Source organism: Capra hircus, chromosome 27 (genome assembly GCF_001704415.2).
Source record: "Capra hircus breed San Clemente chromosome 27, ASM170441v1, whole genome shotgun sequence".
Taxonomy (NCBI): Eukaryota; Metazoa; Chordata; class Mammalia; order Artiodactyla; family Bovidae; genus Capra; species Capra hircus.
Window position 1 is genome coordinate 43,258,686 of NC_030834.1, and position 23,417 is coordinate 43,282,102.

Consider the following 23,417-nt stretch of genomic DNA (forward strand, 5'->3'; position numbering starts at 1 on the left):
GGTGAGAGCGGGACAGCTCAGCCGAGACGCCGGCACCGGCCCATCCTGGACAGAACCCACTGCGCTCGAACCCGGACGCGTGACTCAGGGGACACCGCGGGAGACGCAGCCACTGCCCGAGGGCCTCGGCCAGGACAGCAGGGCGCTGCCCCCACAGAACCCCCCAGCCTGAGGGCTCACGGACGACGGCCTGAAGCCTGGACGTCCAAGGTCAAGGCGCCAGCGTCTGCTCAGGCCCCTTCCGTCTTGCAGACCACATTCCCACCGTGTCCTCCCGTGAGGTGAGCTGGGGGCTCGGCGGGCTGTGTCATCGGGCGCTAAACCTACGCACGGGGCTGCACCCTCAGAACCTCACCTCCTGACACCATCACCTCGGGGGCCAGGTCTCAACATGTGACTCTGGGGCAGACACACAGTCTCTTTTTAAACCTGAAAACCCAAGCCCGGCACAACCAGCTGAAGCTGAAGCAACACAGCCAAGGGGCATCTGCAGAGATGATGGACACCGGCTCTATGAGCCATGTCACATCCTCGAAGCTGCAAGCCAGCTCCTCCCCGCTAAGCAGAGGTGCCGCTGTGCCTCGTGACAGCCTCACAGACCTGGGAGCCGTGGGGACCCGGGCCCGACAGCCCTGTCACAGGCACGGGCTCCATCTCCCTGCACGTGCCCGCCATGCCACCGCTTCTCAAGGAGCCTCCTGATTCTCCCAGACACCAACCTGCTCTCCCAGGTCCCTCCCCCCAGCCCTGGTTCCATGAACCAGGACTCCAGCTGGACAGTCTGACGGCAGAGAGCCTGTGGCCTGCAAAGGGACGACACGAGGGCACAGAGGCACACGACGTGGATAGTGCCGCCCGCAGGCACAAGGTGTGGCGGTGTCTGGGGGAAGGAGGCTGGGATGGAGACGGAGCCCAGGCTGCTCCACAACACTGTAGACAACACTCCGAGTCTCTCCTTGACTGGTCCCCACTGAGCAGCCGGGGCACAGTCTCAGGGCCCCCTACCTGCGGGGTCGGCGGGCGGGGCGGGCAGCACGGGGCTGGTGTAGGCTGGCAGCAGCAGCGGCAGGCTGGAGGGCACAGCATAGCCGCAGGGCACTGGCACCGAGTACCCGCTGGGCACGTGCAGGCCCCCACCCTCCCCCTCGGCGTCCGGGTCTGGGGGTGGCGGCTGGTCTTCCTGGAGGGGCGTGATGTCGATGACAGAATAGGGGTTGACTCTCGACAGGACCCCGGGTTTCAGTGGTTCCGCTCCTGGTCCTTTTTCACATCCTGAGGATGAAAGGAGACCGTGGCAAACACGCCCGGCCATCCAGGACTCAGCCGGCCGACACACCCTGCTTGCCCGGGCGACCCCAGGCCAGGGAGCACCGTGCTTTGGGGCACCTGACGGGTGAGCGTGACCTTGGGGACCGGGGACACACAGCCTGGCTGAGCCCAGGGTGGCTCCTCCACTGAGATGAGTAGGGTAGAAGCTGCCAGAAGTGGGGGATCATTAACCACATGGAAAGCTGGTGAAGGTACCAACCAGACCATCGGTCAGTGAATAAAAGTGACCAACTCCACCTCCAAACTTTAAAACACAAATTAAACTTGTATGTTTGATATCAAATAGCATTATTTTGAAATAATGTTTCATGTAACATAGTGACAAACTATGATGAGGCCATTTTTATTAGGAAAAAACGTACCTGTTTCCTCCAGAACATAAACAGAAAAGTGGATGGACAAGATTGAAAACCACAGAAAACAGAACAAAGGAGAGAATCTCAGCCAAACTTGAATCAAGTCATTTCTGTCCACAGCACATCACAGACACAGGATAGATTTTGGGCTCCTGGACCCTACCTTCCCCCGGACGGTCCAACCCGCAGGTAGGCTGGCTGGTCCCTGGGTGGTGGCTGGAGGATACACAGGGTCCCACGGCGGCGGGGGCGGTGGCGGCGGTGGCAGGAGCATCTGCCCCCGCGTCCCCTGCCTCGGCGGAGCCTGGAGCCTGCCTATCGGCCTCTGGAGCTTCGTCTCCGCTGTCCAGATCGAGCTGTTCCCCCTCCTCCTCGTTGTTATTAGTGTCATACTTGACTTCATTCTCTGAAGTTTAAGGTCACGTAAATCACACTGTTACTGTTTATTACCAGGAGAACAACTTTCTCTCTCCTGAACACACAGCAGGCAGTCAGCCAGCAACGGGCACCCAGGTGGGCACCGGAGGTGTGACGGCGCTCCCCGCCCCCTCTGGGCCCCCACCTTCCTACTGGGAAAAGTCGGTGCCATCAGGCTTGGGGCATACATCTGGGTTTCCTCTTGGAAGGACCCTCAACTCACAGGCTGGGAAGAAAAAGCAGGAGAGACAGAAAGGAAGAGAAAAAGCCCTTGCTACGTTTTACACTCTGGGCTTAGAAGCGCACGAGTGAAAATCAACTTGGAGTGTCACTAAGTAAGCCACCAGGCAAGGAGCAACGTTCACTTCAGCGGTTGCTATGCCATCAGGGCAATGACTTCACCTGTTCTGTGCAGCCTGGCAGTGGCGCACGCCGTCTTCAGTGTAAAGCTGTGAGTTACCTGTGTCAGCTGGGCTATGCTCTTTTGGAGGGAAAGAGAGGAGATGCAAAGATTTGCTGATACAAGAGTTTTTACATGACTCTTACAAACAGTAAGATCCCTCATGCAGACTTTTAAAGGAAAAACAAAAAAAGTCAGCTGAATCTAAAGGACCAGCACACTGCATCTGCTGTTACCTCAGATCACTACAAGGTCTCTAAACTTTTTTTAACAAACAAGAAAAAAAAGTATATGCTGGAATTAAAATGTGAAATGGCATTAAATTCATCTGTGTCTACCTGAGTTTTCTATATATTAAGTATAAAAATACTAAATAAATTACACTTAAAAATACATTGTTCTAAAAAGAAATGAGTGAAGGTGGTCACAGGAGACCCTGTGTCTCAGGCCCCAGAGCTCATGTTCTGACTCCTCCCAGGCTCTTAGGGCCTAGTAGTTAAAACTCTTCTCTTTGTAACAATTTTCATCTGTTTGATTTCAGGTGTGCTTTATCTAATTCTCCAAGTCCAGCAGCTGCACGGTGTAATCCCAAACGAGAAGGCTGACAGAACGCCAGCACGTGGTTCTGACTCGCGCTGTCGAGAGCCTCCACGTTGCCCGGCATGATCCATGACATTGCTAAGTCGAAACGTCACTTTTGTCAGGGTATTTAATTGGCATTATGTCCCTGCCACGTTTATTTGGCAAGTGTGACTTTAAGGAAATGATGACAACTGCACTTGGAAAATGTTCTGGAATATTTCATGTTTCTGTTGAAGAGATTTCTTGCTCTAAGACGTGTTCACCAGTTTATTTCAGTGAATAAACTGAGTACTTAATGATTTAGCAAAAAAAAAAAAAAGGCAAGGAGGCAGGCAGGCAGCTGCAGGGAGAGATGGGGAGAACTCCGTCAGGCCCAGCCCATCCCAGCTGCCCGCAGCTCCTGGCAGATGAGGACCGAGTGAATGCCGCAGTCAGCTCACACAGTAACCGGAGCCTGGGAGTTGGGCGTGCTGGCTGGCAGGGAGGAAGCCAGGTAGGCTGTCCCTCCTCTGAGCAGATAACCCCAGCACCGCTGACCCATTAATGGTTTCAAAAGACTTGTCACAAATTAACACATTGAGGGAAAAGACTAAAAGAATAGTCATTTTTAAGGCCAGAGATCAAAGCTATGTATATTGTTCCTGGGTTCTCAGACCACAGCTGATTAAATCTGCAAGCTTAACCCAACATTTGATGTTTCTCCTGTTTCAGATGAAGGCTACTTGTTTTTAATTCCTTTTACTGTTATGAAGAAGAGCTTTAAGAAGGACCAGGCTGCAAACAGATCCACCAACAAGGGGCTATTCATAGCGGGTCCCCCGCCACCTCCAGGCTCTGCGTGTCACAACTGGGAGCAGGTCCCTGGGGGCAGCAGGGTCCCCAGAACAAAGGCGCCCCCCTGAAGGCCAGGCCCCTCCCCCGCTGGACACTGCCCACTGTCCTTGCCTCTGCGTGAGCTCACTGCACATCACCAGGCAGTGGACGAGGACTGTCCTGAATCAGCATGGATATGGTGACACTGATGACTTCCTTTCCCTGCCAGGACTCACTTTTTTTTACAGAAAGGTTTTGGTTTCTGGTGGCTTATTGTTGCTGTTCTGTCCCTAAGTTGTGTCCAACTCTTTGCGACACTATGGACGGCAGCATGCCAGGCTTCCCTATCCTTCACTAACTCCTGGGGTTTGCTCAAATTCATGTCCCCTGAGTCGGTGATGCCATCCAACCATCTCATCCTCTGTCCGCCCCTTCTTCTCCTGCCTTCTATCTTTCCCAGCATCAGGGTCTTTTCTAATATGTCAGCTCTTCGCATCGGCTGGCCAGAGTACTGGAGCTTCAGGTTCAGCATCAGTCTTTCCAATGAGTATTCAGGGTTGATCTCTTTCCAGATGGACTGGTCTGATCTTGCTGTCCAAGGGGCTCTCAAAGTCTTCTGCAGGACCACAGTTCAATTTACCATTAAACGTTGAGATCTGCATCCTAAGACACCCTGGACCACCTTGTAATGGTGTTTGCATCTGGGACTTGCATCTTCTAATCTGATTCTCTGAGTGCCTCCAGGGGCCCCACCTCTAAGAGTTTTAGGAATGTTACCTCCTGAGGTCAGGGCTACTCCAGTTCTATCATCCCAAGGAGGAGGGAAACTGATGCCAGGAGAGACGCACACATGTTCTCAGTCATCCCGCTCATGTGTCCTGAGGATGACGTTCAAACCCGAGCAGCTGTTTGGGAAACCCTCAAAGCCACACGCTTCTCTGCCGCACAACTTCCTCCCAAATCCTGCTTCATCCAGACGATTTGACTTGGTGCCTAGGAAGCTTCTAGAAAAGGCCCAGGTCCCTGATGGCAGGCTGGACATGGATGGAGCTTTCCCACCTGAACACGTAATGTATGACACTGTGTACAGAACGCTATGCCGCCACTGGAAACGACAGCTGTGAGAGCCTCGGACCAACACGGAAACTAATCGAATCTTAAGCATCATGTAAAAATGTAGGGTCAGCAGTTTTAACAATGGATATTCAACAGCTGCTATCACGTGGAAAAGAAATACGAATGAAAAGACAGAGAGCTGATCAAAATACAGGTGTCGCAGTGGTGGGGGAAGCACAACCTCGATGATTTTTAGCTCCCTCTTCACATTCGAGGGAATTTTTAGGAGGACAATTTCACTTTCATAATGGGGCAAATCATACCTAAAGTGTCGCTGAATCATTAAGAAGGGGACTTCCCTGATGGCCCAGCGGCTCAGACTCCACGCCGCCCGTGCAGGGGGTGGAGGTCTGATCCCTGGTCAGGGAACTAGACCCTGCAGGCTACACAGCATAGCCAGTCTATTAGCCCCATTGCTAACTGTTACAGATGGTAATTACCCAGAAAGTCATGTAAGGATTAGAGTACTATCACGTTAAAATGTGGCACCAACACGCTTCAACCCTGGTCTCAGCCTCGGTGGCCAGGCAAGGAAACAGCCACCAGCCGCGGGAGATGGCGTGGGTTAGCAGGCTGCATACCCAGCGCCCTACGTCCACACGACCTTCCAGGCTCCCCAGGGAACCCCCGCAGGTGGACCACGCCTGGAAGAGAGCCCACACGTGCCCACCCACCTGCCCCGCCACCCACGCGCAGCCCGTTACCTTCCCGGGCGGGAGCCGGCGGGCCCGGCTGATCCATGCTGCCACAGCCACTGAGCTCTGGGCTTTGGGGAGTGCAGGGCCGTGGGGAGGAGGCTCGGCTGTCAGGCCCAGGTGGTGGTGGCCCTGGTGCCACTGGGTGCCCGCGGACAGCCTGAGGGGAGGAAAAGGTGGGTGTTCATTGGTGGCTGCAGTGAGGACCGTAACCTCCTCGGCATAACACTCAGGGCAAAGCGAGGGGGAGAAGACACTCCCGGTGTCTTGACGGCACCTGGAACCGCATGCAGGAGGCACCGGCCGGACCCCTCCCTGCTCGGGATGCCAAGTCCCTGCTGAACCTCACACGTGTGCTGAGGGGGAAATGGACACGAAAGCCCAAGCATTTTTCTTCTTCCTTCAACTAAATCTTTACCAGTTTGGGGTGAAGGGTTAATTTCTGAGGACTGAGGAGGAGGCTAGTTGTTTTTCAAGCCCTTTGGAGCAAGCGCGTCGGTGAACCCGCCGGCCTGGGCTGGATCCCAGGTCCTGCTTCATCCTTTCTATCTCCTGCCTTCCTGTTTCCTCACAAGTGGTCTGAGATACATGCCACACCAGGCAGGCCACGGGAGGTCTGGTCCCACGCTCCCGAGGAGGCATCCTGTGAACCAACGACACTGTTTACAGAGTTGATACCCCCAGACAACTGCCTGGGCTCCACCAGAACCATTATGGGAAGCTAAACTTGACAGATGCGCCTTCCTGGTTCTCAGGGTCCCAGATGAGGCCCAGGGAAGGCCCCCACAGATGCCACACAACACTCGGCGGCACCCTCTGGAAGAGGGACCGAGTACGGGCTCCAAACCATCATGACAACATGCGCAGACCACAAGGGTCAGGGGACTTAAGACCTGGAGGAGCTGGAACAGTAAGCAGACAACCTGAGCCTTTCACCCTCACCAGCAGACACTGGCTTCTGACAGTGAGTATAACACCACCGCTTCCATATAAAGTCAGCAGACCATCAGCCCACACCTGCCGTGTCCTGCTCTGCACAGTCACAGCAGGATAGCACACATCACAGAGGTGTGTGCACACATACATACACATGTGCTCACACGTGCAGAGGTGTGCACATACATATAAGAGTGTTTGCATGCATGCATGCACAGATGTATGCTCACACACATAGATGTGCTCACACACGGGCACAGAGGTATGTGCAGATACATATATGTGTGCTCGCACATGTGCGCAGAGGTGTGTGCACAAATTACATACATGTGTGCTCACATCACATACACATGTGCTCGCACGTGTGCAGAGGTGCGCGCGCACATTACATACATGTGTGCTCGCACATGTGCACACACATACATAAACGTGTGCTTGCATGCATGCACACAGAGGTGTGTGCACATATCACATACACATGTGCTCACACATGTGCAGAGGTGTGCGTGCACATGCACACACGTGCTCGCACATGCATATACATACATGTGCGATCGCACACATGCCCAAAGAGCTGTGTGAACACATTATATATTCATGTGCTCGCATATGTGCACACAGAGGTGTGTGCATACACACACGCACATGCACACGGAGGCCCAGGAAGCTGCAAGGAGGGAACAGGAGGAAGGTCAGGAGGACCTGCAGTCAGGAGAACACAGAAAGGGGTGACATCAGGTGATACATCATTTCCCAAGAAGAAATTCAAAAATGCCTGGGAGGAATCGAGGAAAGAAGAACCTGATGTGCTCAGGGCTCCTGGGGCGATAGGGGCTGCTGTATCACTCCATACCCTCACCACAGTCAGGGGTGGAGACACTGCCTCCCTCTCCCAGTGCAAAGCAGCCAAGTCCAGAGCAATCTGAGGACCCGCGCAGGCCCTGGGGCTGCCATCAGGGCAGAGCAGCCCCTGCGCACCACTCTATGGGACCCTAGCCCCGTTGTCCATCGAGCAGACACCACTGGCCCATGGCCGGGCTAATCCAGAGAGGCCAGACGCACAGGTGCACTGGACCTCAGGGTTTTCCGAGTGTTACAGATTCCTTGGGTTTCTCTATCACGTCGTTTACTCATCTTAAACCACACTGTACAAATCTCATTAATGCTATTTGTCCTACTTAAAATGCATAATAGAGAGTCTAAGTGATTTCCTCTTTTCCACTGCTAACACGGGACAAAACGAAAGAACACGCCAGTGTTTGTCTCACTCTGGAGCTTGATCCTACTGAGCAACCACCGCTCACCTGCTGAGCTCCCAGGACACCGAGATGCACCGCGTAGCCATCCTAGTCTTCCTACTGTGGACGAGAGGACGCCCGGGGCTCGTCCCCAGGACAGAGCTGGCACTGGGACCAGCCCCGGCACCCTAGTCTGTGTGTGTGACGTGTATGGATTTCAGAAGATCACGACACTCAGGGGCTGTTTACTTCCAAAACCAGCATCGGCAGGAAACCACCTTCCTGAGAAGCAGGCTGTTCAGGAAGCTCACGCACACAGGACCTGCCTCTGGGTTTGGGGGCCTGGGTGTCCGTGTTCCGCGCTCTGCTCTGCGCAGGCATCGCCCCGGGAAGCTCGCTCCCCGACACTGGGTGGGCGAGAGCTGGGCCTCCTCCCACCTTCTCTGGCCACCCCGCAGCCTCAGGCCGGCGCCTGCTGCCTTCTGGCTACCCACTGGATTTGCAGACAGTGCTTTTGGGGACAACACGGAGCCCGCTTGGCCCATGACCAACCCAGGGATGGAGGACGAGCCTGGCCTTCTCACAAGCTCCCCTACCCCCGGCGGATGAGCGGCAGGAGGTAACACTGGTCTGGGCTGCTGGGCCCTGGGGACTATCACTGTCCTTCTCCAATTTAGGGCTGTGGTTTCCAACAAAAGTCGGCACGTGCGACGGAAGCGGCCGCCTGGAAAGCCGGGCAGGGCACGGGGCGGGCCCGAGGTGCAGCCAGGACTCCGCCCCAGAGCCTGGGCAGCTATGGAAGTGCCCCCGTCGCTAGCTTTTTTTTTTGTCACGGTTTCATGGAAGTAGCCTGAGTCTTTGCTTCAGCGAGGTTTCCAGCAGCTGAGCGGTCTCTGTAGATCTGCAGGGAGAGTGCCATGGACACCCCGAGGGTCTGGGACCTGCTGCCTCTCCAGCGAGTATTTCCCCTGGGGGCTCGGGGTCCAGAGTGTGAGGAAGGGGGTGCAGTCGCCACCAAGGTCATCCCTGCGGAGAAACAGCACGAATACCCAGGATGCGGGAGCCTGTCTGGGGAGACCCTGCTTGGGGCTCCCCTCTGGCCCAGGGCCCCAGCATCCTCACTGTGAACTGAGATGAAGGGGCGCCTGTCAGCAGCCGCCGGGCTGGGGGCCGACAGTACTCACCCCCTGGTGTCGGTGCCGCCCAGTCACACGAGGTGGGGCACAGATTATAAGCTGAACCCGTCCCTGACCCACCAGCTTGGGCCCACGGAGTCCACCCACCACAGACTGTGCTGCAGACTGTTGGGGGACCCAGGGTCCCCCACAAGGACTGGACATCAGCCATGAGTGGGAGTCAATACACCTCAAGCCCAGGGACAGGGCCCGGGGACGCTGGAACACGGAATCCTGATGGGTCACGGCCGCCAGGCCCATCTCTGTCTAAAACCACAAACTTCCCAGCAAGCTAATGGGAGAAAGGCTCTATCTACCTCCACGCGGAGATCCAGGAGGGAAGAGTGACAAGCTCACACGTCTTGTTGGGAAGGCTCCATGAACTTAACTCTAAGTTAAGTCAAAAACACAACAAGCCTTTCCACTGAATGTTTTTGTAGATTTTTAAGTAAACGTGATGCTCACAGAAACAAGAATGAAGGGAGGAGAGCGGAGAGAGGAAGGGGAAAGAAGAAAAAGCAGGTCTTCCCATAAGCCAGGCCGGGAACGCAGCTGCCGGGGGACGTCTACTTGATGACCATCAAATCTGAGCACGGAGGGCACGGGGTGCCGAGTACCCTCAGGGCCCCACTGCGGCATGTCCTGGGTGGCCTGTCTCTCTGCCCACATCAGACTGAGGCCACTTTCGTGGGGCCTGAGTCCGCTCCCCCTCAAAAAATGAAAAATGAGTGAATAGAAGCAATTTATTCCATGCGGCAAAGACTGTGACAGCAGCCTATCAGCAAATGTTTACTGTCTTTTCCAAACGGTCCTTCGCCCTGGGGATCAACCCCTGAGAACTCCTGGGAGGGGCGCTCACTGGGAACCGCAGCCAGCACCCTGCCGCCACACCCGCGCCTCCTGGCTCTGCTGCCTTGGCCTCAAATCCTTACAAACCAACTTCCTCGTGCACACTCCCGGGTGCGAATCAGCTCACCCTGCAGACTGAGCTCCCGTCCTCCCTCCCTGCTGTGTCCCTGTGTCCCTCCATGTCTCTCCGTCTGTCTGTCCTTGTATCTTGGTGTCTCTGCGTCTCTGCGTCTCTGTGTCTCTCCATGTCTCTCCCTCTCTGTGTCCGTCCTTGTATCTTGGTGTCTCTGGCCCCGTCTCTGCATCTCTGTGTCTCTGTGTCTCTCTATGTCTCTCCCTCTCTGTGTCCGTCCTTGTATCTTGGTGTCTCTGCATCTCTGCGTCTCTGTGTCTCTGTGTCTCTCCATGTCTCTCCCTCTCTGCGTCCATCCTTGTATCTTGGTGTCTCTGGCCCCGTCTCTGCGTCTCTGTGTCTCTGTGTCTCTCCATGTCTCTCCCTCTCTGTGTCCGTCTATCTTGGTGTCTCTGGCCCCGTCTCTGCGTCTCTGTGTCTCTGTGTCTCTCCATGTCTCTCCCTCTCTGTGTCCGTCCTTGTATCTTGGTGTCTCTGGCCCTATCTCTGCGTCTCTGTGTCTCTGTGTCTCTCCATGTCTCTCCCTCTCTGTGTCCGTCCTTGTATCTCGGTGTCTCTGGCCCTGTCTCTGTGTCTCCCCCTCCCCCTTCCAGCCTGCTCTCTGCTCAGCCAGCAGGAAGGGACACAGCCCTTCCTTTGGAAGCCCATCCTGGGCGGGTCTGGTGACAGGAATCAATCCCAGGGAAGCAGACGGGGAGGCAGGGACAGGAGAGGTGGACGCTGTGGGGCTGGGGACACAGCTGGAGGAGCAGGGGACAGATGGCTCGGGGGGACACAGGTTTGGCCAAAAGTCAGGAAATGGAGCCCCACTGCCGACCCAGCCTCCACAGCAGCGCTGACCCCATCCCCATGTCTGCCCAGCCCCTCAGGGTGCAGGCTCCAGGACAGAGCTCTGCCGCCCCTGTTGACATGGGGGGCGGGGGGCGGTGACAGCTCTACCCACGGTGTGCCCCTCCCTGGGGAGTCACCTGGACCTCCCCAGACGCAGTCCCTATAGGCCCCAGGCCGTGACCCGCGGGACCACAGGAACCGGCCTGTGGCGCTCCGGCTGCCGCGCACGCCATCATCTGCAGGTTTACAGGCGTGGAAACGCATTGACTATTCATCAGGGCCTCCGAACAAGGATCAGAGCCCAGAGCCGTAGCTGACGCGCGGACTGATTTCTGACACACTGAGGGCGGGGTGGCCCTGGGCGATGCTCCTCGCCCCTCCTGGTCTGGCTCTCCTCCCCTCAAACCCCTAAACCAGCGGCCTGCACAGCACTGGACAGGGGGTGCCCCAGACCCAGCAGGCCCTGCCCCACGCTGGCGCCGAGCCAGACTCAAGAGTCAAGGGGACCACGTCCCCGCTGCCCCCCGAGGGCCAGGGGCCCAGACTTGCAGCCCAAACACCCCCTCTATGGGCTCCTGAAGCCCTTCTGCCTCCAGGCACAAACATGGGTGTCCACGGCCATGCAGTCCAGCCCGAGAGCCTCCTCTCAGAACCATCCAGAAACACGACCCCTTCCTTTCAGAACTCACCAAGGACGAAGTTAATTCTGCCTTTACTTGGCCACATCTCTGAGAAATCTTTTTATAAAGCCAGTGTTACAGTCATGAAACGGGAGAAAGTCACCCCTGTGAGGGGGTCAGCGCCAACAGGGGGCGACACCCCAGGCCCCCTGGTTACTGGCTGGAGCCTGCGTCCGTCTGTCCAGGCCTCCCTGTCACCTCCCCCAGCACACGGCCCGACCAAGGACAGGCCACAAGCACACCCGCCAGGGGCAGTTCAGCACTTGTGCATGGGCCAAGAGCCCCACGGACCGGGAGGAGGGGAGCAGGGAGGAGGGAGCAGAGAGGAGGGGAGGAGGCCGGAGACGCACCCCCACCAGCACCTCCTCCTGGGACCCACACGCCCAGCAGTTTCTTGTATAAAGTAAATTCCAGCTCTCAAAAATCACCCTGACAGACACAGCTTCCCGCCTTGGGATGGAAGGAATTTGGGGAACCCCTGGGCTGACATCCAAGCCCCTGCCTTCCTTGCACGGGCACCTGCTGCCCGCCTGGTGGACCGACCCTGAGGGGTCACGCTGCGGCAGGAATGCCCCCTTATTTACGGGAAACGCAAGTAACTCCTCCAGCACAGCAGGAAGGGTGCCGTGTGCACATGTGATTACATCAGGCAGATGCAGGCAAAGCCGCTGTCCCCCTAGACTGGAGCCTTCTGTCATGTGTCGGCGCAGCGGCCCACCCAGTGTAGCGCAGCCTGGCGCCACCTGGTCCCTCCCTATGGACGCCCACCCACCCGACCCCGGCTCGGACCACCCTGCAGACCGCGGGGGGCACCGGGGGGAGCACCTCACTGTGAAGCCCAGGATGCCCTCGACCTCCTGGCCTCCCCTGGGTCCCCACCCCCACCTACACACGGGGAAGATGGGCACCAGGGTCCCCTGCCCTCCTGTCGGCCCAGATGGGCTGCAGGGACGCACACCCTGGAAACAATCTCTCCCCCTCGACTACCTGCGATTCACGGCCTAAACACTCCTGCCGTCTGGCAAACGCTGCCCCTTTCATTCCTTCCTATTAAATCACCGCGAGCAGCGCATGTCTAAATGCTCTTCCAGAACAGAAGCCAGCGGCAGGCCCATCAGGTTCCCTCCAGGCCCCAATCAGTTCTGGACCCAAGGCGGGACTCTGTCCTCCGCAGACCCTGGCCTGGGTCTGATTTTAGTTCCAAAGGAAAAGTGACCAAGGCCATGTCCCCAGGACAAGAACTCTGACACCAGGCCTGGCCCCCGCACCATCGGGGAGAAGGGCCTGCAGGCTGAGTCCCTGGCCACGCAAGCAATATCCAACTCAGCTTCTCTGACGGACGGAGTCAGGGCTGCCCACTGCCCACTGCCCAGTCCAGGGCTTGAGAACAAAGCGTGCATTGATGTCTTATCAGTTTCACAGTGAGCGGGCCGCTGGGGCCAGGGGCCAAGGCCACGTCCCCCAGGGGGAGCTGACGGCTGCACCAGCCCGAGTTCCAGCCCCACGTTTGCCCTCCCGGCATCTCAGCCAGGCTCAGACCTGCACACGCAGGGAGTGAAAAGACACGCCGAATTCCTTCCATCAGAGCTCAGCGCTCCTCGCCCAGAAGCGGACTCTAGCTCCTGACTTGGAATCACGTCTAACTCTGGAAATCCTGGGCTGTTTCTGCACTGGTCCACACAGGCGTCCCATCCCCACCGCTAGGCAAATGCCTGCACTTCCAAGCCCTTGCATGCCACTGCTGAAGCAAGGCAGAGCCGGCCCGATGGGCAGAGCACCTGCCCGGCTCCCTGCGCTGGAGACCCCGACATCCTCCAGGGTCCAAGGCCTCCTGGGCTTCCCCGGTGGCTCAGTGGGTAAAGAATCCACCTGCAATGCAGGAGACACAGGTTCGATCCCTCGATCAGGAAGATCCCCTGGAGGAGGGCATGGCAACCACTCCAGTATTCTCGCCTGGAGAATTCCATGGACAGAGGAGCCTGGTGGGCTACAGTCCAAGGGGTCGCAAACAGTCAGACACAACCTTGCAACTGAACCATAACACCCACCAAGGCCTTCCAGGCCCAGCGGAGATGGGTACTGACCTCTGCTCCAACCCTTTCAGCTCAGCACTCTCAAGCTCCCTCAAGTCAGTCACCACCCCTTCTTCCCTTCAGAGAAAGAACGTGGAGAACAGAATGAAACACTGAGTGTGCACGGCGCACTTCTACTAAAACTCCTCAGCCTGTCCTGTACACTGAGAGCCTGGTCTCCACACTGTTGAGAAATGACTCAAGTTCAAAGTTCACAGCTGTTTGACTCTGAAGCCCGAATGTCCACAGTGCTTTCTTTAAAAAAAAAATGATGTCCACCTGCCAGGCTCTGGTTCCCCGCAAACTGCCAGCCTCCAGCCCAAGAATCAAGAGGGAAGCCTCAGTCCAGGAAGCAGAGCCCCTGCCCTCAGGACCCGACCTCCTCGCGCGTGGAGACATCCTTGGCTTCGCGTAGTTACCAGTGGGCGGGCTGTTTGGGCGTCCTCATCTATTCCTTTTGTTTTCTTCATAAAATGCCCAGTTCAGGAACCCAGGCGACTACTGAGTCAAGGTCTTGAAGCCTCACCTGGGCCACCAGGCCAGCGGCCCCCTGGGGAAGGCTGGCTCAGCCGTCCTCCTGGGAGCACGGAGGCCTCCCCCGCCCCTGTGGGCCTTGTCCCCGCTCCCTTTCACCAGGGCACCGTGAGGCTGCAGCAACCTCTGATGTCACATTTACTTAAAAAGCAATTTCTAGTATCAGAAAGTGGCTCCTGGTAGAGAAACACTTTAAACCTAAAACAAAAAACTCCTAAAAATCTTTTAAAGAATCTTTTGAACATTGCTTAACGGAACCAAAAAACATCAACAACCCACAGAAAGCACTCTCTACTAGCAGGTACCCATTACTTTCCCGACATAAAGAAGAACAGGAAATGAAAGAATAACAGCAGTGCCCGTGACTGGCCATTTTTATCATCAAAGTTTTGAAAAGGCACACACAGAAACAAAGATGTAAAGAAGCAAAAGCCGACTTCAAGGCCTGCTTCTCTGAAGTCTGAGTTCGGAAGGAGTCCCAGTGAGGGGTGTGTGCTGGGTGGGGCTGGTGCCGGGTCAGGGGTCCCGTGCCAGCTCTCCCGGGCCTCACTCCCACAGCCATCATGGTCAAAGAGGGCCCGAGCCCCCACTGCGGGCCCCGGCCCACACCCCTAGACCCTGTGCCCCTCTGTACTGCTAAGCCCCAAAACTTTCCAAACTACACCTTCCAGAAGGCTTAACTGAGGGAGCAGTAATCCTGCCCATAAATGTTTAATGCCTGTGATCCCCTTCTGTCTCATTTCATTCCACTCCCTTTCTACCTGGGCAAACTATGAGTAATGTGTGAAATAAACACCAACATGCTCCGAGTATCTCAAGATCTGGATTTTCATTGCAGCGTTTCTATCATGCCTCGTGCAATAAGAATACTGTATTATTCGATATGGATCTTTAATTTATAGTGACACAGCCACACTCACAGCATTTTCATTTTGCTCCCATGCAGAGCATTCTTGCTTTAAAATGCATTTTCACAACTTGCCTTCCAGCAATTTCCTAAGTGAGTAAACTGAGGTTCTACAGGAGACGTGACTCTCCCAGGGTCGGGGGAGCAGTTCCAGAACTCAGCCCAGGGGCTGAATGCCACCAGAACACCTCAATCTCCAAGAATCTCCAAAGAGAAGTTTCTAACCGTCTAGCCTCACCAGAAAAACTTCAGAGAACATCAAAATATCAAGAAAACAAATTCAATAAAACAAAGTCAACCTGGACCTTAACAAATTAAAAAAAACAATATTTAATAGCTCTGGATTTTACCTCATCCCTAACTGTCTATAACTGCTTTGATAATACCTGGCCTGAGAGAGAGAGAGAAACTAATTATTTCAGGAAACCATGGGAGTCTACACCTGACTATGAACAGTCACGCAGCCACCTAACTGCAGATGTTGTTGCTGTTGTAACAACAACAGTCACTAAGTCATGTCCAACTCTTTGCAACCCCATGGACTGCAGCACGCCAGGCTTCCCTATCCTTCACCACCTCCCAGAGCTTGCTCAAACTCATGTCCATCAAGTCAGTGATGCCATCCAACCATCTCATCCTCTGTCATCCCCTTCTCCTCCTGTCTTCAATCTTTCCCAGCATCAGGGTCTTTTCCAATGAGTCAGCTCTTCGCATCAAGTGGCCAAAGGATTGGACCTTCAGTTTCAGCATCAGTCCTTCCAATGAATATTCAGGACTGATTTCCTTTAGGATTGACTAGTTTGTTCTCCTTGCTGTCCAAGGGGCTCTCAAGAGTCTTCTCCAACACCACAGTTCAAAAGCATCAATTCTTCAACACTCAGCCTTTTTTATGGTCTGTCTGTCACATCCATACATAACTGCTGGAAAACCACAGTTTTGACTCTACAGAGCTTTGTCAGCAAAGTAATGTCTCTACTTTTTAATATGCTGTCTAGGTTGGTCATAGATTTTCTACCAAGCAGCAAGTGTCTTAATTTCATGGCTGCAGCTGCCATCTGCAGTGATTTTGGAGCCCCCCCAAAATAAAGTCTGTCACTGTTTCCATTGTTTCCACATCTATTTGCCATGTAGTGATGAGACCAGATGCCATGATCTTACTTTTCTGATTGTTGAGTTTTAAGTCAGCTTTTTCAGTCTCCTCTTTCAACTCTCATCAAGAGGCTCTTTAGTTTCTCTTGCTTTCTGACGTAAAGGTGGTGCTATCTGCATATCTGAGATTGATATTTCAATTACTGAAATACTGACTGCAGATGGAGTCACTTAACCAAACCATACCCCAGGGCCAGTCAAGTAAACATGGTGAGAGCTTAAGGGATACATTATATCAATATATTAATATTACACAGAGTATATCTCATCTTTCCTTTATTTAAAAAATTATATCCTTGAAAATATGTTCAAAATATGTATTTTAACTGATGAACAGTAAAAATGTTATTCCTTGCAATGTTCTACCTGGAGGGAAATTAAGTAACTCTTGCATAAGATCCAGGACATTGGCAGCTACTTTATTTTGACTTTGTGGCTCAACCAAAGAAAAGCTAAAAATCCACTGCACTTAGTTTATGAGATTTTTCACCTCCAGTAATTGAAATGTAAATATTATATTGCACCAAGTATGTCTGCTGCTTTCTCAGAATGTTCACGTCCTGTTAAAAGCTGAAACATTTACTCAGATTTCTACCTTCAAACTGAGGGTCTTTCAGAGGGTAAGTGTTGCCAGGTAGGGATGAGGAGTCACCTCTGCTGGCTGGCAGCGCACCTGTTTGTCTCCCAGCCATGCAAGATGGGAGGGAGAGTTTCTAAAGTAGCAATTACCTTCACCCTAAAGTGGGCCAAGGAGAAGGAAATGGCAACCCACTCCAGTATTCTTGCCTGGAGAATCCCAGGGACAGAGGAGCCTGACGGGCTGCTGTCTATGGGGTCGCAGAGAGTCAGACACGACTGAAGCGACTTAGCAGCAGCAGCACGAAAGTGGGCCAAGGGCTTTTGCCTCTATAGGAAAATACAAACGACTATTCCCGACCTAAACACCCCAACTGGCCACTCCTCAGGGGACTTCACTGGGGCCTGGTTCATCCAGACCCCAGGCCGGGCCCGGGTGCCTCCTGCACCTCCGGATGGCCGGTGAGTCTCGATCCGCTGCCGTTATCCCGGGACTCTCGATAAGTGGGGCGCTTCCAGGGCCTCAGCTCCGCCACCTGCACTGTCCACGCCCGGGGCGGCGTGTGCCCCGAGCGGCCCTCGCACTGTCCCCCAAAATCTGGGGTGGGCGGGCAGCCCAGACTGCAAGGTGCGGTGGGATCGGCCAGTTCGAGGGAGCTGGGCAGAAGGGAAGCTTCCCAAGGAAAAAAGGAAACTCCCAAGCTCCGCGATAGGTGGGCTCGCGGGCGGCGCCCTTCAAGGACTCCCACCCCACCCCTGTCCGCTCTCATCCCGCAGCGGCCCGCCGCCCCGCCCGCACTCAAGCCACAGGACCCTGTCCTCCCTGGCCCGCACTCACCCTGCAGCCGGGCCGGAACCCCCGCCCGCCGTCCCTCCGACGACCCCTCTCCCAGCCCCGAGTCAGCCGCCCCGGGATGCGCCCCGGCCCCGCCCACAGGGAGGTAGGCCCGCCCACGCGCCGTGATTGGCCTAGTTTCGCAGCTCCGGGAGTCCATTGGCTGTCGCGCCTGCCCGTTCCTCGGCTGTGCCCTGCCCTCGCGCCCGCGCATTCCTGCGGAGCCACGTGGCCGCGCGCCCCCTCCTTCTGCCCAACGCCCGGCTCGGTTGCGCACGCGTGGGCTCGCGGCGCCGGGCGGGCAGGCTTCGCGGACCCCCCCGGACCCCCCGGACCTCCGTCTCCCCGCGGAGCCCTCGGGCTGGGCACCTGTGGGCAGGGTCCTCGGGCCTATCTCTCCCCCAGCTTCCCAACCCCCTCCCCGTCCCCAAAGCTTCCACCCTTTCCCTTTGCTGGCTGGCCCTGCCTGCAGGGGCGTTCCTGGCTCCTCTGGAGGTCAGCTGCCTCAGACCCGCCAAGTCTTGAGGGTTTGGAAAAGCAAAGATTTCTCACATTTCCGAGGCATTTTTTAAAGCTTACCTTTTACTGAAAGGTTCTCATATTCACCTTCACTTTGCCGGTGAACATGGGTTAGAATTCACCATCCTCTAAGAGCCAAAAAGTAATGACTTAAGAGGCAGAGGTTAGGCCTGCGGTGTCACCCTTTGAATGGACAATGCTAATAGAGCCTAAGGGAAACTGTTAGCCCCTCAGTAGTGTCAAACTCTTTGCGACCCCGTGGGCTGTAGCCTCCCCCCCCCCACCCCCCCGCAGGCTCCACTGTCCGTGGGATTTCCCAAGCAAGAATACTGGAGTGGGTAGCTGTTCTCTTCTCCAGGGGGATCTTCCCGACCCATGGACTGAACCCTGGTCTCTTGCTTTGCAGGCAGAATCTTTGGGGTCTGAGCCTAAAAAGCATCCTTCTACTATGAGCTCATTTGAGGTGAAAATCCGCATATATGCTTGGTTCCTCACAAAAGCGCCTTAAGATGAAAAAGAATTCCCTAATGTGCTGTTGAAATTATTTGCAAGGAGCATTTCTTCGTTTTATAATTTTAAAAAGGAAGCGTATTATTACAGCATATGCTGTAATTTCTGCTATAGGACAAAATGCCAGAGAAGAATGCAAACCAAAATGACAGCTGTAGAGTGTTGCCTGTTACCTGGTCAACACGGTAAATAGTGAGTCACACCCTAGGCTCCCGTCCAAATCTCTCAATCATAGAAGTGATTTAATTCAGAAGTTTAGAACTTCCAGGCATCATAAAGGTCTAGGGTGACATCCACTAGGTTTGTAGAAGGGAGACAATAATATAGTTAAATGTCACAAAGCTAATTTAAACATCAAATGACTCTAAAGCCACCATGCTCTGTAAAATTTCTTTCCCTGCAAATTGTAGCTCATGTAACTCACAGCTACCATATAACGAATACAATGATTAGGGGAAAATAATAGTAGGTAAGATATTATTTTGGGGTCTCCCAGGTGGCGCTAGTGGTAAAGAATCCACCTGCCAAAGCAGGAGATAGAAGAGACGTGGCAATCCCTGGGTCTCCAAGATCCCTAGAGGAGGGTGTGGCCACCCACTTCGGTATTCTTGCCTGGAGAATCCCATGGACAGAGGAGCCTGGCGGGCTTCAGTCCACAGGGTCTCAAAGAGTCGGACATGACTGAAACAACTTAGCACGCGCACACACGCACACACTCACACACACACACATGCACAAGGTAATATTTTAGCAATCTGTATTATTAAAGGTTGCTAATTTTATGGGAAAAAAATTGAGCTGTTTTAGAGAACCCTGGAAAGATAGTAGAGCCTGAATCAATTGAAAAAGATACTTCCTCTCAGTGACTTTAATGTTGGAAAAATTATTTTGGGTCTCTTCTCCTAGGACTCTTTGAATAGCTTATTCAAAGATCTCTTACCCAGTTTTCTTAGTAACCATGGTGGACAGAGATAGAAAGCCCAGGTGAATTAGCTTTAGTTCACCAGCAACCAAGAAGATCCTGATACGTGTTTTCTGATCTAGTGGAGCAGAAATAAGAAGGAAATTACACTGTGCATGGATAAAACAAGGGATTTGGGGATCCTGTTTTGGTCTGTAACACTAGTAAAATCCTGTGTGAATTACACAAGTCTCTGAACTTCCCTCTCATTCTCTAGAAAATGTGATTAATAGTGTCTATATCATAGATAAGAAACTTGAAAGGGAGAACTACACAGAGAACACTGCGGTGTCTGGGAAGAGCAGATGCTCACTAAGTCATAATTTTCGGGAGCAGGAAAACATATTGAACCAGTGTTTCTAATAGATGGCTCACAAGTTCATGTTTAAAAACTTAGGGGAGTTCAAGAGGCTGCCATTGTCATCATTTTTCACTCAGAAATCATGTTATTTTGGACCAATGGGGACAATACAGTAGCAGCACCGCAACTAGAAGCGCGGAATGAAGCGCCCCACTTCCACAACGGCCCTGTTGACCCCTAAGCTCCGAAAAGCATGCTCACTGGGAAGAGCATGCAGAAGGGGGTGGGGTGGGGTGCTGGGGCAGAAGGAACTCCGACTGAGGCCTCCAGTCCTGTCTAGTGTATACTGGTGTTCTTCAGATACATCACCGTTTTCTGTAAGCCCTTTTGTGAAAGAGGTTGAAAGACGAGAGTTTCCACTGCAGTTCTGCCTTTGACCAGCGGGCTACTCTATGCATGTTTGGAGAGAGAAGCCAGGAGAGACTGATTATGAGGAACTGGCTCTCCAGGTATGAAGGCTGAGAAGCACCATGATGCGCCGTCTGACTCCGGAGAGCCAAGGAACTGCGGGAGCTGATGATGTGAATCCCAGTCTGAGGACAGGAGCAGATGACGTGACATGACCCAGCTCACCAAAGGAGGGACTCCTCCTTCCTCCATCTTGTTTCAGTCAAGCCCTCAACTGATTGGGCCATCCCCACCCACATGAGTAGGGGCGGTTTGTTGAGTCCACCAACTGAAAGGACAATCTCCTCTGGAAGCACCTGGAAGTAATGTTCAATCTGGGTAACCCATGGCCGTCAGTTGCCCCATAAAGTGAACCGTCACAACTGCACATTGCTAATGTGAGTGTAGAATGGTACAGCCACTCAGAACATCCGTTCTGTAGTTGCTTGTAGGACAGGCTCAGCAACCCTACTCTTAGCTATGTTCTCAAGGTACATGAAAACAGAAGTCCATAAAAAGACCATTACAAGAGTTTGTGATTCGTAACATTTCAAACTGTTCAAAAGAGTACATAGTTTAAAACTGGGAACAATTCAAATTTCATCAAGGGGCGAGTGTATCGACCAAGTGTGGTACAGTCACACAGTGGAAGATGGTGTATAACAAAGAATAGCAGTCACAGGAATCAGCTGCAGCCTGTAGCCGAGATGAGCCTCAAGGCCCTCACACTGTAGGAAAAAACGAGCAGGCCTGACGCAAACCCTCTGCCCAAAACTGCGTGTCCCTCTCTGCATAAATGACCACCAGAGTGTCTGGGGGAGCACTCTCTCAGCCCAAGCCCCAGGGCCTGGACCAGAGAGACTGTAGTGCCCAGGGCCTCCTCCCTGGGTGAGCCACACTCCCCTCCTGGGCTTGCCTGAAGCGTCTCTGCTTCCCACCCTGCCCCCACCCATATCCCCTGCAATAGCTGGCAGGCCAAGGGGACATGGGGTGGCGGGAAGCAAAGCCCAGAAAGCAGAGAGGAGTCAGAGGCACCCAGGGAGATAAGTGAGGCGGGGTTATCCGGCTGCTGGTCACTGGAATCTGGAGGGGGAGAAGGAAGCATTGTTCCAGGCAGGAGACAGGACTCTTTTGTTCCCAGAGCACTTGCAACAAGGACTAAGCTGTTTTCTGGCTTTGCTATGTCTCCAGCGGGGGAGGTGAAGGCCATGCTCGAAGCAGGGAAGGCCACCCCCTAGCCTTTCAGAGTTGTGGGGGTGGACAGGGGCCTCCATCTCAGTGCTTCAGGCTCACACGCAGGCTCCTGGGGGTCAGCAGGTGACACCCGAGGTGTGAGGGCCCCCGGGGGGCTGTGCTGTTCCCTCCCTCCCCCCCCTTCCCCTCCTCTCCTCTGGCAGAACAGTTCAAAAATCGGGGAGCTGGAACTGAGAAGGAATGTCAAAGAAGGACAGAGAAAGAGGATGGGTGCTGTAGAACGTTTTTCCTTGCTCTCAGAGCCCTGGTCCTGCTCAGAACAAGCTCTGATTCTCAGCAGGGTGGGCACAGGGGTCATAGGTGCCGAGAAGATACATAGTCAGGAATGTGCCATGGCTCAAGGAGGCCCGAGACACGGCCGGTACCCCACTCCTTTTCCTGTCCCCACGGCCTGAGGGCCTCTGCGGGTGAGAAGCAGGGCATCGCAGCCCCTATCCCACCCTGAGAGAGGCCAGTGCCCCTCAGAACTGGGCAGCACCTGCACCTAGTTATCCGGGACCTGCCAGATGGGGGGACAGGACTGGGTCTGGGCCCTGGAAATTCAGAGCCAGGTGGTCTGACAGAGCAGGAGAGAGGGGCCTGCAGGGGACAGAGGGGTGCAGACCCCCGCCGGTGCTCCCAGCTGCAACTCCCCGCCTGGTCCTGGAGCCTGCCCCCACGCCCACCCTCCCCCCAGGATGTTTCCTTTGCTCAAGGATATCCCCACCCACCTCGGGGAGGTCCCAGACTTGAATGATCCCCTGGGCTGCGCCCCCCACTGCCTCCCCCTCTCAGCAAGACGCTGACTCCCGTGGCACCGAGAGCCCGGAGGCGGGGTGACTCGCAGGGTCCACTCCCACCTATGTCAGAAGGACGTGAGCTCCTCTCTGGGGACCAGGAGTCCCCGCTCCTGCCTGAGGCCACCTCGGCTACTTTGCAGGCTCTGCTGCCACGGCCTGCCAGCGCCCCCCCCCCCAACTTCCAGACCCTCTCTGCACCTGGGACCCTTCCCACAAATTTTGCCGGGGGTCTGTTTCTGCTGAACGCCACTGAGATGCTCGCGCTTCCACTGTGGTCACGGAGCTGTGACCCGGGGGACAGAAGTGTGTCTGCTCCGGGGCCAGCTCAGAAACCATCAATCCCATGGGGTTCCTGGGTGCTGGGAGCGCATTTGTTCTAATGTGGTGGCTTCAGGATGGGGGCTCCAAAGTCACGGAGCCAGATAAGAAGCTTGGAACTTCCAGCCCCACCCGCCTCTCCTGGGAGGAGAGAGGCTGGATACTGAATTCATGATGCATCGTGACTGTGCCTACAAGATGAAGCCTCCATCAAAACCCACAAACTACAGGGTTCAGAGAGCTTCCAGGAGTGTGGGCACAGCCCCAGCTCCAGGGGCGGAAGCTCCTGTCCCCCAGACACTCCCAGACCTTGCCCTCTCTGCCTCGTCATCTGACCGTCTGTCTGTATCTTTCAACCTCATCCTTTCCTGTATTAGGTAACACACCGGTAAACATATGTAGTGTTCCCTGAGTTCCGTGAGCAACTTACTTAACCCAAGGAAGGGAGCCCAGGTCAGTCAGAAGTGGGAGAGGCCTGGGCTGGCGTGTAAGCTGGACATCTGTGGGACCCAGCCCTTAACTGCAGTGTCCCTGTCTTCATCCTGCTTGTAATCTTCCAAAAATGACCCTGGTCTTTATTTAAAAGGAGATGTTTGCTCATGAGAATGATACAGTGGAGAATTTTGACAACACCAAGTGCTGACAAGGCTGGGAGGGGGCGGTGACTGGAATTCTCGTGTTGATTATGGGGATGTAGATAGAACA

At 54.6% G+C, this 23,417-nt stretch overlaps 1 protein-coding gene across 1 annotated transcript in view; it reads right to left on the minus strand.

Moving 5' to 3' along the window:
* The window catches only part of ARHGEF10 (Rho guanine nucleotide exchange factor 10), a 63,071-nt gene extending 45,360 nt beyond the window's left edge, over window positions 1–17,711 (minus strand). Inside the window, exons 1-4 of the mRNA XM_018041816.1 lie at window positions 17,627–17,711; window positions 5,718–5,868; window positions 1,849–2,091; window positions 1,006–1,272 (exon numbers count right to left, since the gene is read on the minus strand). Of these exons, the coding sequence (XP_017897305.1) occupies window positions 1,006–1,272; window positions 1,849–2,091; window positions 5,718–5,754 (547 nt within the window). The 5' untranslated portion in view covers window positions 5,755–5,868; window positions 17,627–17,711. The remainder of the gene's footprint in view (window positions 1–1,005; window positions 1,273–1,848; window positions 2,092–5,717; window positions 5,869–17,626) is intronic.